Consider the following 19047-nt stretch of genomic DNA (forward strand, 5'->3'; position numbering starts at 1 on the left):
TTTGACAAACTCATGAGAACGCTCTGTACCCTTCTCTTGGTGGACTTAGCACGGCGCTGATTGTATTGAAATTCTTACATAGCATTGCTTGCATAGAAAATGTGATTTTTTTTTTGATATGACAGTGGTATGTGTATTCTGTAAAGTTATATGTGTAAAAAGTAAAACGGATGATTATGATATTCTTAATGTGCCAGGTAACTGTTCTGATGTAAAAAAAAAAAATAAAAAAAATAGACAAGAATGTGTCAGAAAATCTGATGGAATTGCCATAATTTACAAAACAGCATTACAGTCAAGGTTCAATTTTCATCAAATTGAATTTGTACACTGGCTTACAATTTAAAAAAAAACAATTTTTATATTTCAATTGAGTGTATTTACATACCTCCAGAAAGCTCCAAATACTCTTCACCTAATGCGTTCACTGAAATTGAAAACGAGATGTCGCTTACTAAAGATAAAGGGAACCGCTAGACATCTTCGTGGAGAAGACTCCGTGGGAGGCGGCGATGGCGTCATTTCCAAGAAATACAAAAATGGCCGTGTTTGTTGAGCTGGTTGAAGTGATAGTGAGGTGAAACGGAGTTTCCGATAACAATAAAGATGTTGCGTGGTTTAAAGCTGTCGATAGTGAAATGCTTCTATCATCAAATCACCGAAACGGACAAGATAGACTCTTTCATCAGTAACAATGAAGTTTTGACAATTCCTTCTACCAGAATTTATCAAAGATCAAATATGATACAGATCAATTAATAATCATATAGAAAAACGTTGTAAAATGAATGACTTTAAAAGTTAGGAACAAGATCAAAACAATACCACCACCACCCCAAAAATGCAGAATTACATTAAAAACTTAACCAGTTTTCTTATTTCCGTCTATTTTATCTCAATTACTGGACATCAAATCTAAATTTGTTACATTAATTTTAGAATTAACCGAACCCTGTCGACATTAATTGCTGTTTGTGTTTATTTAGCATTGCAATTTTATATCTAAATTTCTGAAATTTTAGTATCAACATTTTGCATTAGCTGCACCGACATTAACTGTACTCAATGGTATGGACTATTTATTCCACAGTGACTTGCATATTCTATAACTGTATCGTGTACAGGGGGTTAATTCTTCTGTAACGTATTTAGCATCTGATCTCAACGTGTTCGACAGATAATGTGTCCGGCCATATTTACGTCACAGGAGTCCTTTATATAGACAGCGGAAGCCCTAGATCGACAAGAGTATAGTGAAACGATGGAGGGGATGGACAACATAACGACCGAGGCCAGGGAGTTCTGTGGAACATTTGAAGCCTCTGTGAACGGCACAAGATTTGACTGGATGGAAACTTGTTTAAAGCTGGCTATGTTAGTTTCCGACAAATTCGGGATTTTGTCACCAGTTGTCATGTCCGCTCTGCAGACCTTGAAATATGTAAAGATTATTAGCGAAGAACGAGGATTTAACATTCAAAGTAGGGAAGAATATGAGAACGCCTCAAAATTATTTGGTTTTCCGGTGGCATATTGCGCAAGTATATTCAAACGTCAACAAGGTATCGTAAAATGTTCTAACATTCTCTCCGATCACACAATAATCAACTTTGGGGGAGTTACAACATTTTGTAAGCAGAACGAAGAATTTCGAAGCACCTGGATTTGTTCGGATGTTCTCAAATTTACGTCGATGGTGTTCAACATCACTCAGTATTTTAAATTCGACGAGGAGCTGATTTTCTACTCCTATTTCTATCCTGTTGTAGTTCTGCTTGTCCTATTGTCAAACATTCTCCTGGTTGTGACTTTTCTTCGTGGACGGTTTTTGTCAGCAGCCCACCTCTTACTGGTCGCCATATCACTGATGGACTCCCTGACCGTTGTGTTACCTTCCCCATACTTCTTCTACTACTTGACTCTCGGCAACTATGACTCTTACATTCCGTACAACCACTGTATCGCGATCAACGCCATACTATTGTACATGTCACCGATCTGTCACGGAATCTCAATATGGCTGAATTTTGGACTAGCACTACAGCGCTATATACTTTTGTGGCACCGAACCTACCTGAGCAGCTCACTCTTGCGAAGAAAGTACTGTATCATCTTCATGCTTGTTATTCTGCTAGTTGTCGTTGCTGTCTTCGCCCCCGGGATAATGACCCTAACCTACTATCCCGTTGTCTATGCTCACTCTTCTAACAATGAAGAAATCATGACGACTTTGAAAATTCCAATTTTGGGAAATTCACAGGCACGTTTCGCCCAGACGTACTTTGCACGATGTGTGATCATACAGCTGCTTCCGTGTATGGGTATGCTGATGCTGTCTGTCGAACTTGTCCTCAAATGGAAATCAGCCGTGAAAGCGAATCGCAAAATGACGACCAATGAGAGAGGGAATGGGGACGCGGAAAACACTCGGACATTCAACATGGTAGTCCTGTACATGCTAGCAATATTCCTTCTCGCCGAGATACCGACGGCATATGCGGCGTTTATTGTTTCCTGGGCTATGATTAGTAACGGGACTGTCGATGAATACGTTCATGTGATTGGCTTTATAACAAACATCATCATCTCTATAACCTCGCCTCTGAACTTACTTGTATACGTTTGTCAAGGTGCCCACTTCAGGCAAAACCTAAAACAGCTTCTGTGTTGTAGACCTCGACAAGAAACCCGATCAGGAGACTGGACACGATCTAGAATGACAGAAATCGATCAGTAGCCAACCATTAGACTTGGTAACCAGGCGCTCACAGCTAATGGTAGCGTGTTACTGACGGATAGTTCACGATCTTCAACCTCCCAGTAACTCCAAGGATTCAGGGTGTTGGCAGTTGCAAATTAATAATTTCGAAAAATGAATTGATACCAATAAGTCGATACTGTATGTCAAGGTTTTTTTGTTTTTTGTTGTTTTTTTGGAGAAGAATGTATGATTTTTTTTCTCAAAACAATGAACTAAATTGGCTTCTATGAAGCCACTCATGCTATTAAATGATTGTAAGGCTGTCCTTGTTCATCATTATTGTGTCGACCTAACCATTGTAATGCTATCATGTCTGATGTTTTCATCAATAAAATGTGCTTGTAAGGTATATATTGTATTGTTGTCGACTTCCTTGAGAAAGGAGAGCATCTGTAAAAGATTTCACATGAGTGTTTTCCCAGGGCTATTTCACCGGGGTAGGAACTTACGTCACATGCATGGACTCGGTAACACAAAAATGGTGTCTCCACGGCCCGTTTCGGAGTAAGTTTTTGCATATTACAGTTTTTTTTTCGTCCATTTTGTATGCCGACACATGGCCTACTGAAGATCTACACAATAAAGGATTACTTGATTTCAACAAATAGCGAATATCATCCCTTTATTTGACCAAAAACTGATATAAAAACATTTAAAATCATACGTGGATATATAGGGAACACACTCGACGATGTTTCATGAAATTTGGCTATAAATGGCTTGATCGCACTATACATTGAAACTATTCTATTCTCCGCTTAATCTGAATGTATAAACACAACCAGAATTATATACAAATGAATACATGAATGTTTTATTTTAAAAGAAAAATAATCAACTTAAACAGAATGATATCGATAAAACTCCAAAATAAACGGGATATGGTCAACACTTTAACGCATGGTTTTATATTCAGAGCGTTCGATGAAGGTTTTATGTCAGCATTATAACTATGTCTATGTCTATAGGATATTGCCCAACTTCAACAAATTTAAGATAACTAGGAAAGGGAAGAGATAACAAAAACACTAGTTTAAAATGGAAAACATTTTTGGTTTGCTGATATGCTTGAAGAAGAGTTGATTTGAAAGAATCTAGAGAATCAAAGGAAGTAATTTGTTGTGATAAAGCATTCCAACTGGTGATTGTTCTGGGAAAGACTGATAATTTGTTTGGAATTTGATATGAATTAGAGTGTGAATTTCGCAAGAAAAGGTTCGGTGGAACGGGGCAGTCGTCAACAGCGGCCGCCGGCCTTTAACCTAAAACGATGTCCACCAAAATCGTAGCTGGTGTAGAGCGAGGTGGTGTAATAAAAGAACAAAGAATTCCAACATTATAACAGCCATGTTTCAAACTCAAAGTCGATTAAACGAGAGTAAAATATTTACACAAATATAGATAGCCATCTGAACATCCGCCATACCACTACGTCTGACATCATATCGCATAAGGACATATTTCCTAGTGAGGTCATGATGTCCACCATACTCAGCAGTCAACCTCGCGGGAATCGTGACGGTAACAATCCCATGAATATGGAATCAAGTGGGACATGAAAACACCGTAGGTAGAGAGTGCAGGGGAGCTGCTATCTAGAAATAGGAAATTAACTGTTTGGAAATTGAAATCATTCAAACTTATCATACCAGTAAGTTGTCCCTGTTGGTTACGTCACTAGTGTCAGTAAGGATCGAGATAAGCAGCTGATATTATAGTATGTTGTGTCCTTGATTCTAAATACTTTATCCGATCGATGTGGTTGATAAAGTTTATTGTTATCTTAAGAAAATGAACGTCTTTGTAATGTTTTGGTGTGAACATGAACTACATCAGCGTGGTCGTTCTGTAACAGAGCGCATGATCAGATGCGCAGGATTAATTAAATTTAAATCACTGCCTCTGCTAGGGATCGAACCCGGGACCTCTGGCTTACTAGTCTTACGCTCAACCGATCGAGCTAAAGAGAAGATCTCTGTAGCCGAGCGGTATATTGCGGCTAGTATTTACCAGGGTTACATACTCCCCCTCCAGAAAAGAACTCGTCCTCGAATTTCCAGGAGTAACAGCGATGCTTGTGGAGCAATCCTGAGTATCATTCCAGAGTCCCTACATTGGCGCCAATGTAAATTAAATTTAAATCACTGCCTCTGCTAGGGATCGAACCCGGGACCTCTGGCTTACTAGTCTTACGCTCAGCCAATAGATCTCTCCAACCGAGCGGTATATTGCAGCTAGTATTTACCAGGGTTACATACTCCCCCTCCAGGATATAACTCGTCGCTTGGAGGAGATCCCCAACAAGGTTTCAGAACGGACTTCTATCCGGGGAAGCAATTACATTGGCGCCCTCGTAGGGACTTGGCATGACGATGCGTTTCTACAACTATGTATCGGAGATGTTTCAACTGTATATCCACATCTTCGCAAGCCAAGGCTTCTGATTACGTTACACTACACGAACCCTTGGCAGATATAGTCGTGTTCAAACCGTCGTGCCCTGGAATCCCAGGGCACCCAATCAAATCGCGTTTTACATCCAGTCTTGGTTTCACAGTAAACAACAATTGCGGCGCCCAGTGCAGAGCTACATTGTCGACTATGTCATGGTATTTTATCTAAATACACAGACGTACAATCATTGGGAAACATTCGCAGTGATTGATCAATTAATAGAAGTCATTGATCACATATCTCATCAAAATGACACAAGCCTCCATGTGCGTTTGTAAACATCACCGATGAAGTAAATCGGTAACGTTCGTTTTGATTGGTCGAAAATTTCATGTGTAAAGGGTGGTAATTTCGAATCTCCGCTAGAGGGCCAGAACTGACGCCTATATCTGCCAAGGGTTCGTGGAGTGTAACGTAATCAGAAGCCTTGGCTAGCGAAGATGGTATATCCATGGCGTTCTACTTCCATGGAGTAATTGACTGCTCGTTTAACGGTAAGCTGAACTTTGATGTTCATCTATTCCTGTGATTGTGACATTTACCTTGTTCGCGCTCGGGCCTTGGATTATATTGTGCACACTAACATTTCCACTGTCATCTTTGGATCGCGTCGCCAAGAGGAACATTAGCATAAAGACTTTTGTATAAATAAATAAATTTAGTGTGATTATAAGAGCGAAGCTCTTCAGGCAGCAAAGCTGCCCGAGCGAAGCTCTTTACCGTTAACATGCACGTATGTACAATAGTCTAGTTCATCTTCGCATACGTCCTGCGGGATGGTACAGCCAGAAAAATTTCTGCCGGAAACGGAAGCAGTTAGGAACCCTGGTGCAGATGTCTGCAGAAATTGTTAACATAAAAAGTCTATATAACGTACAATCCAGTTGGTGTGTTCATAATGCTGACTAATTATTTTTATAAAAAGTATCTCTTATAGCGTGCGAATAAAATATAGCTCGAGTTATGGTTTCAAGGACGGAACTTGGAACATTCGGCATATTTCCGAAGATTGCCGGAAATTAACCGAGATGTTGCGATTGCATTTGGACGGAAAGTACCGACAGTTCCCAGATGCAGAATCGGTATGTCGAAAATTACCGATAGTTAACGACTGTCAAAGGTCATGTCATATAAGGTCACATTCTCGTAATCAAACGACGAAACGTTTATCACTATATTTTTATGTTGTACATTGGCATACTAGCTAGCTTCGCTCTTTTCAGGCATTGCCTGTTTCATATTATTATTTCTAGTCTACCTGTCTATTTATCATTAATATTAATGTGCCAAATTTTTGAATGTATTTTGATGATTTTTGCGTGCTATTAGGGTTCACGATGTATATTTGATTGTTTTGGTAAATATTGGTTGCCTCACACGACCTTGACCTTTGTGCTTACACCCGGTCTTGGTCTTACTTCCGGTTGATCTGATTTTTGTTAGGATTTGTTTTTTTCGTCAGCCCTAGCTTGGATTTAACTGCAGACTAGTCATTCGTTGATCGATAAAATTATTGTTTATTTTTTTATTAACTCGATTTTTTTGGGGCATATTATTTTTTTTTCTCTCTTAGTATTCCTATGTTATTCTAGCTGATATTTTTCTGTTATATATATTTTCTTTTCTGACTTCGTTTATTTTGACACATTGACATTGATTGACATATGAGGTGTATGATGGGTGATTCTTTATTGTGAGATTGCTTATTCATTGGTGTAATTTTGTGTTGTGTGTTGGTTTTTTTTTTGGGGGGGGGGTTACTTTTATTTATTTATGTATGTGAGGAGCTGTTGATTATTTTTATTCGTGTTTATGTTATTTGTGTTTTTTTGCCGTTATATTTTGAGTATAACATGTTTTCTCCCCAAATCATCATTTTCTGCTGCGTGGAGTGACCGAATAGCATAGGATTAGCTGAGTAAGTGAATCATATGTTCTTACAGCATTTTTCCTGTATGCAGTAACTCAAGGAAATGGATTGGTAAGTCTGTAGTTAAGTGTATTGGTGTTTTTTTCTAGTTAGACAATTGTTTTCATTACATGGTTCATTTCAGTACACCGATCTTGTGATATTGCTTCGCTTGATTGCAATTTACTTATATATTCATCTGGATAGTTATACTTGTGCGCGCAATGATGTCGGAATCTGATGAAGCAGATAAGTCATTTAGAGGATTCAAGGACCTTGGGATTGTCCCACGTTTTGACTCACCAGAATCTCTGCGGCAGTGGATGTTAGAATATGCAGCCCTACAGAAGTCTGATGAAGAGAAAGATGAGAAGCCACCTACCATTCCCACTGGATATTGGTACCAGTGAAGCGTGATTCGAGGCGGGCGGCTCCTGCATCAAGGTAAAAAAATGTTATAAATATTTTGCATTTCTGGGCATCAGTTGATAATTAAATACTGCAAGACAATCTTCAATAAATTTTCCTAAACATTGTCGAGATGAATGCGACCTAATATTCTTTGGAAATGTTTTAAATCGAAATTAACACTGCCTGGTACTGACACAAAACTGACACCCGAATTTTGTTACAGCTAAAAATTAAACTTTGTTTCGTTATTTGTGTGATTATTTACTGACTTTTGACAAATTAGTAATCTAACAAGTCAGAATACCATAACGATTGCTAACAGGACGAGGCGATTAGGCTAAAAGTACGCTGTACGGCGAATTGTTTGTTTGTCTTCGTTCAGTGTACGGCGTGTAGTATTTTGGGAGTACGGCGAATTGCCATTTTTTCATTGTCTTTGAAAAATTTATCTTTATTTTTGTGACGGTTATGGATAATAACATTCAAAGAACTGGATCATGGATGTGTGGTGCATGGTGTGAATAGTGTAAATATGTACTTTGAGAATGATTTCAACTAAATGATAATATTTCTAAATTGTCTTTGAAGAGACAATTCATGGATACTGTACTAAATTTGTATTTTGCAAAAAAGAAAACCCTGCTTGTATTTTTCAATCAATACTTTGAGGCAGTGATTATATATACATCCGCCTACCAATATACTGATTAAGTAACACTTCAATTTCGTCATGCTTTCATATAAGCAAATATACAAAAATATTTATGCATATGATATTATTTTGCAGATGGAAGTCGATCAATCATTTGAGGTTTCGGCGATCATGGAGACGCAAGAGCACCTGTGTCACTGTGGTTATTCCACGAAAGACAAAAGCAATTTCAACAAACATGTAAAACGACACAAGGCTGCGACCGGACCTAACACAAGTTCACCCATTAAAACACCAGTTACAGATATGCCAACTAGTACGGATCTGTCAATATGTGAAACTTGCGGGAAGACTTTTTCCAGCAAATGGGGACTCTCTCTACAACGTAGGAATAAGCACATACTTGAGTTTAGATATCAATGCCCGGTATGCGGTAAAGGTTACAACCAGTCGGTGCAGTTCAGATTCCACATGTCCTCCCATATAAACGTGGCACTGGATAAGTTTAAACTTCGCAAAAACGAATTTACATCACACGGGTCTTTGAAGAGACACCTTGACGGATGCCAGAGGAAAGATAACCCTTTTGTTTGTCATATTTGCCAAAAGTCTTATAATAGAAAATATAAGCTGGATGAGCACGTGAAAGGAAAACACGGCGAAGCTCGATTTCAATGTCAACGATGTGGCCAAAAATATCGTCCTTGCGTGCACACATTTGTCCACGTAACGAATGAATGATTTAACAGTTGCCAATGTGCCTTTGACTTTTATTATGTGGTTTTATTTGTGCCGAATGATATATTGGGTATACATGTACTTGTGATTTTAATTGTGCCAAATAATGTATTGGGTATACATGTACTTGTGATTTTATTTGTGCCAAATGATGTAAACTTCTGCAACTTTTGAGGAGCTTCTGTTTTTGTTCAGACGTACATGTCTCGATTTCTACATGACCGAATGAAATCTGTTTTGCAATGAGTTCCTTAAATTCCTCTAAATGAGCAATTTCATGCATTAACCGTCTGTTCCTTTCTTCATGTGTAGGTGGGTTCTTATATCCCCAAAGATCAATTTCTCCTTTAGATGTGGGGGTAATTTTTTTCCCATCGACACATAGCTTAAAAGTTCTAGCGTTTTCGGTCAATTTAGAAATAGTTTCCAACATTTCGTCCAAAATTCCATGGTTTCTTGCGTTGACAAACTTTTTTTCCTCTTGTAATGCATTCTTATGTGGCACTATGAAGATTACTTTAGAATTTTCCGACGTACATTGTCCCAAATTTGAGACTCCTTGCACGACCTGTCCAATGTTCTTTGGTCCGCTCATGAAGCGTAAAAAACGTCCATGAAAAAGTTTTAACCTCGTCTTCCAAAAGAGTTTTACATTTTCCGAATACCTCGTAGACGAAGTGGACCCTTCGATGCCAAACCAACGCACAACATACATAAAAAGTAGGTAAGCAATGTTATTTAAAGGAAATTTCCCGTCGCTAACAAGGCGATGGAACAAAACATACTCCTCAATGCTTCCACTTCGCTACAACTCTTCAATTACATGTGGAAGTAACGAAACTATTTCTTTGTATTCTTCTTCTCCCTCGAAGTCTGTTGTGTTGCATACATGGTGTTCTTTCGGAATTGTCATATTCAAGACAGTCGTTGTCTAACAGCATTTTCCGCCACTTTAATTACCTTTTTGAAAGGGCTTTCTTTTGGAATCACATGAGATTTGGAGATATGTATTTTCTCACTTTCGTTATTTATTGTTATTACACGCCCTTGCTCCCTACACATATCAGGAATAATGTTGAAATTCAACGTTTGGAATCTATTATTCTCCATGCGAATATATTTGATTTCATTGTTGCTGTGGTTTTCAACAAGGTGTGAAATGACGTCGTTGAATTTATCCAGGACTTTATTGCAATACAAACACTTGTAAGTAGTCATACCTGAAACAAACAAATTCACAATCAAGACGCCGTACACTAAACGTAATCGTGTTTCCAAGTCGCCGTACAGACACATTCAATTCGCCGTACAATGCTATGAAATTGCAAAAGCATATTTCTCAATATTTAAGACAAGTTCATATATGAGATGGATATATGTAGTGCAGATAAACTATATGGTATTGCAGATGGCGAAGATTATTAAATAAAACAATGACATACGTCAGTTCAGACACAATGATGTTATTCAACGTGGAATTTCGCAGGTACCAGGTGACATGTTTTTAAGTCTAGAAGAAATAATAACCTACATATATCTAAATGTTTTCTTGGGTTTAAATCATCGTTATAAATATACAAAAATGATAGATAAAGTCTCAGGCATACGCAAGACATTTAAGTGAGTTAAATATCAAAATCACTAACCTTCAACTGTATCCCACCTCGTTTAATCTTCGCTTGCCTGGTACCAATATCCGGTGGCGCTAACCTACGGTGTTTCCAAGTACCTATCAGCATACATAGACCCAGACTTTCTTCATTTTCTGGAGACCCGCCTTTATCTAAGGGGGATGTCACCTACGCTCAGTGGAAGTTTGAGGTCGAGAGCTATATGGCGGATGATATCTATTCGAAGGAATCTATCCTCGAGGCTGTACGGATGTCGCTGAAGGGTGAGCCAAAGAGTGTGTTGATGAGATGCGGAGCCAATCTTGGGGAAGTTCTGGACAAGTTACAGATGGTCTATGATAGGATGGATACAGCGGAGTCTCTCCTTGCAGAATTTTACTCAGCTAAGCAGCAAGGTGATGAAACAGTTTCTGCCTGGGGTTTTCGCTTGGAGGAAATCCTCAACAAGGTTTCAGAACGGACTTCTATCCGGGGAAGCAAGATGGATTCTATGCTGAGAACTGTATTTTACGAAGGACTACGTCCAGCGCTAAGGGATCTCTCTGGTCATAAATTCGACAGCATCAAGGATTTTGATGAGCTGCGTCAAGCTATTAGGAGACTGGAATATGCACGAGGACTGGAACATAAAACTTCAAAGCCTAGCACAAGTTAAGATGATATCCTCAGAGAAATCCACCCCATCATCAACTAACTCGGACATAGCAGAGTTAAGAGACATGATGCTGCAGTTAACTGCAAGGTTTGATGATCTGGAGAAGAGGCGTTTCAGTGGTAAGAAGAACCAAAAGGAACCAAGGGCTCAATCATCTGGTGGTCACCAGGTAGGTAAGTACAAGCAGACAGGAGAGGGTACTTCACATGGTTGCCAGGGATTGAAGAACTACCAGCAAGGGGCTGACTACTTCCCACCTCAACCTGAAAGGCACCAAGGCAAATCAGTTGAAGAACACCATCCTGAGATTCGTCCACAAAGTTATCATCACAGATAATGTGTCCGGCCATATTTACGTCACAGGAGTCCTTTATATATTCTTTTGGCCCGGATATGACGCGACAGGTGGCGTTAATGGTCGAGATGAAGTATGTGATTGGTCAATGCAAAATGCAGGTATGCAGTTAAAAACGAAACAAAGTTAAGATTGAATGCAAGCTGAATAATTGGATGTATTTGTTCAAATGACACATTAATAAAATTATATTCAAATGCAGTCTTATTATCACCAAAATGATTCAAATTTATATGATATTGTTATCTGTGTTGAAACACATTAGTTCGTTCATTTATTTCACCAGCAGTTTGATATTATAACCACCAACATTAAAACTATGCCGTTTATATTTTTAAAAATATTTCTTGTTGGCTTTGATGTGTGTGTCGCCCCCAATGAATTGTTGAACGATAGTGGACATAGCACGCCACCCTGTAACACTCCAAACCTAATGCACGCGTGCCTTTCCTAGTATAAAAGAACCCGTAGTACGCCTACATATACGGGGCCGAGTGGTTAAGGTGTCCAGACACTTTATCACTAGCCCTCCACCTCTGGGTGGCGAGTTCGAAACCTAAGTGGGGCAGTTGCTTGTTACTGACCGTAGCATGGTGGTTTTTCTACTGGTACTTTTTCTTCCATCTCCAAACCTGGCACGTCCTTAAATGACCATGGCTGTTAATAGGACGTTAAACAAAATAGAAATGCTGGCATGTGTAGGCTATGTCCTTCAATTACCATCGCTAATAATTATAATTAGGACGTTAGATACGATATATTACATAACCAATAGTGACTTAATAAATCTTGCCAACATCAATATATTACGTAGCGTTCTTGTCAGAGAAAATTGATTCAGCAGTTGTTATCAGGGAACATGGCGGGCATTTTGAAAGTGGAAATTTCAATTTAGGTGGCTATTAACGTAGGTGTCAGTCCCGGTGTACATATGAAACCAACTATAAACTTTTCATTTCAATGCAAATCAGATTTTCGTCTATGCTCGTTTTTCCTTTGAAAATACATATCAATTTTAATTACGTAGCACTTTTTTGGCAATTATTTACTTTATACTTTTTTAGATGATTTTAGCACATAATAACGAATTTCAAAAATACTGCAAATAGGAAGTTGAATTTTGAACTTCAGGAAATTTCACTTAATGTAAAAAGAGCATGTTCTTACTCAACATACATTGCATTTTTATCTCTTGTTCCTTATGTACTCAAAATTTTAACTTCTTGTCTTGCACATATGATATCTAACACATCATTATTATCATGTTTGTGTTTAGTTTCTCAAAAAAGAATGAAGAACTGATATTGTAGCTTTTTCCCAAAAAAACTTTTTTGTTTGTTTTTGGTTTTTTTTAGCCCACCATCATCAGATGGTGGGCTATTCAAATCGCCCTGCGTCCGTGGTCCGTCCGTCCGTCCGTCCGTAAACAATTCTTGTTATCGCTATTTCTCAGAAAGTACTGAAGGGATCTTTCTCAAATTTCATACGTAGGTTCCCCTTGGTGCCTAGTTATGCATATTGCGTTTTGAGACCAATCGGAAAACAACATGGCCGAAAGGCAGCCATCTTGGATTTTGACAATTGAAGTTTGTTATCGCTATTTCTGAGAAAGTACTGAATTGATCTTTCTCAAATTTCATACGTAGGTTCCCCTTGGTGACTAGTTATGCATATTGCCTTTTGAGACCAATCTGAAAACAACATGGCCGACAGACCGCCATCTTGGATTTTGACAATTGAAGTTTGTTACCGCTATTTCTCAAAGTACTGAAGGGATCTTTCTCAAATTTCATAAGTAGGTTCCCCTTGGTCCCTTGTATTGCATTTTGGGACCAGTCTGTCCTGAAAACAACCTGGCAAACAAACAGCCATTATGGCTAAATCTCAAATTTCTTATATAGCTAGGATTCCCTTGTTTGAAAAGTACTGGAGGGATGTTTCAGTTTGCACAGATTAGTAAAATGAAGGGAAAAGTAGAGAGAAGATCAATCACACATAGAACCTATAAAGATCATTCAATGGTAGGGCGCCCAGATCCCTCTGGGATCTCTTGTTTTTTTTTTTTTGTTTTTTTTTTTGTTTTTTTCATTCTTGCGTTTGTACATATTTTATTTTAAATGCCTGTTTGTAAACGTAGGATTACGGAGGCTACCAATAGCACATACACATACACGCTATCGTATCTGCTTCTTAGGCCACTTTGAACCCTCACCTATAAGTATGGGTATATTATTATAAAAGTTGATGGAATAGATAAAGGATACATTGTTATAACAGATGCCCTGTTTGGATTCAAACCTTGGTTTCCTTATATTGTTACTCACTCTGCAACCTTTGGTAAACAAAAACTTTCAAAGAGATAAAGAAGAGATTAGCAGCTGTGTTATAGATTCCAAGAAAGCTTAAGATTTAATTAATAACAGTTGTTTATGCGCAAACATATAAAACTTGGAATTGAAGGTAAAGTGTTAAAAACCATACAACATTTATATTTAAATGTGAAATCATGTCCTGTATGAGGGATTTATCAGATTAACAATGACGGATAATTCGAGGGGGACATTACTGTCTCCAATATTGTACGCATTGTTTTATTAGAGAGAACTGTCCATCACTAGAAATTGGTTTGGTTAATTTGTTATTAATTATGTATGCAGATTATACCATTGCAGAATCACCACAGTCTCTCCAAGACATGGTAGATACATTGCTTATATATAATAAGATTGTAAGTTGACACTTAATGTTGAAAAAAAAAACGATCTTTCGAAGTGGTTGACAAATTGAGTGTAATTCACAAACACATGTTGTTAATGCAGGTAGGAAAGCTTATTTTGTTATCAATAGTAGATTTTAAAAATGTTTAAATTCGATACACTTACGTGATGTAGGGCATGATTAAGTTTCTGTTAGCCATACTTTTTCTTCATGACCAGACTATAAAAACACAACTAAGAGTCAAGAGGAACTGTCATATCCCTCCTGTACTTCTCAAGAAATTACGATGAAAAACTTCAACTATCAAATCAAAGATGTCCTCTTGTTGGCTATTTTGTTTTGTTCATTAGACTTAACATTGAATAGGCACAACTAGGAACCAATGGGGACTAACATATCAAGTTTCCCTCCAGTAGTTCTCATGAATTAGCGACAACAGACTTCAAATGTCAAATCCAAGATGGCTGCCTGTCGGCCATTTTTTTTCCCGATCAGACTTACATTGAATCGACACAACTAGGTCGCAATGGACTGGAAACCTAATTTGAAGTTTGAGAAATATCCTTCCAGTTTTCTCAAGAAACTGCGATAACAGGGATTGTTTACGGGACGGAAAGACGACAGTGGGCGACTTCTAACGGATATAAATGGCGTTGAACTTTGTTCAAATGATGTATACATGCAAACAAAAATTATTACCTGAATTAATTATTCTGTACGAGGAGAAATGAACATTTGGTAGATAACTTTTGTTTACAATATTAGGCCTACATGCTGTGTATTTTGATTTATAGATATCATTGTTGGAAGTTAAATGTTCATAAATTAGTAAAAATGTTAAGCTTAAATGATATAAACGAATTAAATATAACTGGTAAACCCATTCATTCAGCTTACAAGAAAATGACAAAGTGAATCAATAAATATTATTGTACAGCATCTGAAGTATTAATAAACACTGTCTTTTGTTTTTGATTTCTCCTTGTATTTGTTAATATGTTTATGTGTATATGTTGTTTATTTTCACCTATATACTGAAATCGTCACGGAAATAAACGAATTTGAGCTTTGAACGCAATAACGACCACTGGCTAAAAGGAAGTGCAACGCGAGGAATCACACGTGGGGATTATCGTTAATCCCCCTTGGGCGTGGTGTGACGTACTTTGTCTTTATAAGGTAACTATCGTATTAGAAAGGTAAAATAAAGGTTATCAAAGCTTGTCATTTAATTTTTAAATTTTTTTTTTTTTAAGTTTAGAAACAATGGTTTATAATCCTGTTTTATAACTTTAATACAGTTTTATTAAAGCTAAGGTAAAACAGAGACCTATTACCGCCACACCGCACCTGTTATTAAATACTAATTAACTACATTGATTTGATTAGGGTTGATGTACTGTATTTGAACATTGAATTAGGTATTTCGCGGTGTTCATTGCTGGATTACAACAAATATTCTTTTTTAAGAGAACTATTCTGTCATGTTTAGGTCTGCTCACCAACATAAAGTGCACTAAACATAATGCTCACGGTATCTGGCTGGCTAAACATAACGTCCATGGTATCTGGCTGGCTAAAAGTAATACTGTGTACCCTCGGTATCTGGCTGGCTAAAAGCAATGTCCACGGTATCTGGCTGGCTAAAAGCAATGTCCACGGTATCTGGCTGGCTAAAGAATTGGAAGATAAATTATTTCACATTTTTAACATATTTATAGGGGATTACAAGCTAACCGGTAATAAGTATTTATATATTAAAGTATTTAAACGGTAAAAATTGTAATCCAGACGATTCTGCCGTTGATACATTTATTATGAGGTGTTTACAAAAGGATACGATATTAACGTGGACCTGTGGTCAGGGTCAGCTGAGGGAGTCAGATCAGACCTGCAGACCAGTCAATTTTAAACAAAGATGCACCCTGTACATGAGAAGTACAAATATACTTGATAGAAATATCCCGCAATTAAGTAATTAGATCGACTATGGTTCAGAATATGAATTATTTTTATGACCATATCCGTAAACTGTAAAACGAAAGTAGGTCTAGTCCAACTACATAGGTTACGATACGATAGCTATGAATTAAATCTGTGTTACTTTCCGTTGTAATGGTAACTAATGGACCGAAGTGTTACAAACCTCCATTTATCGACTATAGATGCCTGATTATACAGCCTGTAGACTTAATGTTACGTCATCAAATTCATTTCCAGCGAAATTATTGGGAAATCTAAATCAATTCTTAAAATGATATGAAGCGAAAGATATAGAAAATGTCTAAATAAAAACATTGTGATCAGTATTGAGTACAACGTTAGAGTGCATTGTAAGTAATTGCTACGATTCGCTAACGTAATGCATAAGTAATTTAAAACAAATTATTTTAAAATCCATATTTCGTTTCTATTATAATCTTAAAATTTGTAACACAAGACCTTTTAGAAGCTTTGCAGTACTGACTCTTTCAAACGCACAGATGTTTTGATTTGAGCAAAGATGGCGACCCGAAGCTGTGAGGCGGTTTGGATTGGAATTAAAATGCGTATATTTCGGTAAGTAAACATCGTACACGGTTCCCGTGTGGTCAGATCATCTAATTTTGTCATAATGTATTCAGAACAGTTGTTGTTTAGTCGCTACGGTCATTAACATAAAAATTCGGATTATTATATGAATAGATTCTAGTTAATTAATTATTAAACAACAAAGCTTCCTTTCTAAATAACTTGTTACTTTTGATTGAAATGTCATTTTACAGGCATAATGTCCAAATGTTCACATTTTTGTATTTTTTAAAGTATGAAGATTTTGTTACATCGTTTGCAAAGAGAAATCATGATATATCGAAAAGAGTGATAGGCTGTTGTACGATTACCACCCTTCAAAAGTTGTACGATGTCCACCCTCCAAAAGTTGTTCTTGTACTGCACCTCTGCATTGGGTACGTAACTTCCGGTCTAACAAACGGTAGCTGTGATGACGCTGTTATTTTTTTCGTTTGCAAGATAACAACCAACTTGATAAAATCTGTATTAGCTGCATGTCCTGATGCGCGTTACAATAGATCCGATGTCATATGAGTTAATATGTCATATTCTCAATAATCATTCGGTTCGCTTGTTCAAATCGAACCCCTCTCTAAACCGGCCAAATGCTCATGTTGCATGCGTGGTCTGTTTGGGGAGAACCTTTAACTAGATATAATATAATTTCTGTAGATAGACCAAGGGAAATAACCATCTGATTTTCTGTTTAATCTGATCAGCACGCGAACGTTACACGTAATTAATCCGATTTAGACCTGACTTGAGATAAACGTTAATCGCTCAGGGCATAATCTCATTACCGTCCGTATTACCCAAACGAGTTTATCTGGCAGTCACGAACAATCGGTCTAACATTTTTATAAACATAATACCAGTAATTATACAATGTGTAGATGCATGTAGGTGGATCGGAGCAGTATCACATGGGGAAGTTGGTAGAACGATAAAGTGAAGTTCAACAAAAACATCTTAAATGCAGTCAGCTTGTTTCATTTAAACCGTCTTTCTAAGGCTGTCTAATTTTGTCCTAAATATCAAGTTTCTAGAGTTAAAATGACGTCACCTGGCACTGCCTAAAATGGCGGGTACTAGCATATACGGGATCTCTACCGTAAGTGTACTAAGCATACTATGAAAGTATGCTATACGGGGACGGTTGTACACAGTTACTAACTATGCTATATATGGACGGTTGTATACTAAGTATGCTGTATATGGACGGTTGTATACTAAGTATGCTGTATATGGACGGTTGTATACTAACTATGCTATATATGGACGGTTGTATACTAACTATGCTGTATAGAGACGGTTGTATACTAACTATGCTATATAGAGACGGTTGTATACTAAGTATGCTGTATATGTACGGTTGAATACTAACTATGCTGTATATGGACGGTTGTATACTAACTCTGTATGCTGTATAGAGACGGTTGTATACTAACTATGCTAAATAGAGACGGTTGTATACTAACTATGCTATATAGAGACGGTTGTATACTAACTATGCTGTATATGGACGGTTGAATACTAACTATGCTGTATATGGACGGTTGTATACTAACTATGCTATATATGGACGGTTGTATACTAACTATGCTGTATATGGACGGTTGTATACTAACTATGCTGTATATGGACGGTTGTATACTAACTAAGTATGCTGTATATGGACGGTTGTATACTAACTAAGTATGCTGTATCGGGACGGTTGTATACTAACTACTATGCTGTATCGGGACGGTTGTATACTAACTAAGTATGTTGTATAGGGACGGTTGTATACTATGTATGCTGTATAGAGACGGTTGTATACTTAGTATGTTGTATAGGGACGGTTGTATACTAACTAAGTATGCTGTATCGGGACGGTTGTATACTAACTAATATGCTGTATCGGGATGGTTGTATACTATGTATGCTGTATAGAGACGGTTGCATACTTAGTATGCTGTATATGGACGGTTGTATACTAACTAAGTATGCTGTATAGGGACGGCTGTATGCTATGTATGCTGTATAGAGACGGTTGTATACTAACTTTGCTGTATAGGGACGGCTGTATACTATGTATGCTATATATGGACGGTTGTATACTATGTATGCTGTATAGAGACGTTGTATACTTAGTATGCTGTATCGGGACGGTTGTATACTATGTATGCTGTATAGAGACGGTTGTATACTTAGTATGCTGTATCGGGACG

General features: G+C 37.5%; 1 protein-coding gene across 1 annotated transcript; it reads left to right on the forward strand.

Moving 5' to 3' along the window:
- Positions 1–1261: 1261 nt before the first annotated feature.
- Positions 1262–2737, forward strand: LOC117322717 (sex peptide receptor-like). The gene has a single exon (XM_033877656.1). It carries the CDS (start codon positions 1262–1264, stop codon positions 2735–2737), a length of 1476 nt encoding a protein of 491 aa, XP_033733547.1.
- Positions 2738–19047: the final 16310 nt, after the last annotated feature.

Source organism: Pecten maximus, chromosome 3, assembly GCF_902652985.1.
Source record: "Pecten maximus chromosome 3, xPecMax1.1, whole genome shotgun sequence".
Lineage (NCBI taxonomy): Eukaryota > Metazoa > Mollusca > Bivalvia > Pectinida > Pectinidae > Pecten > Pecten maximus.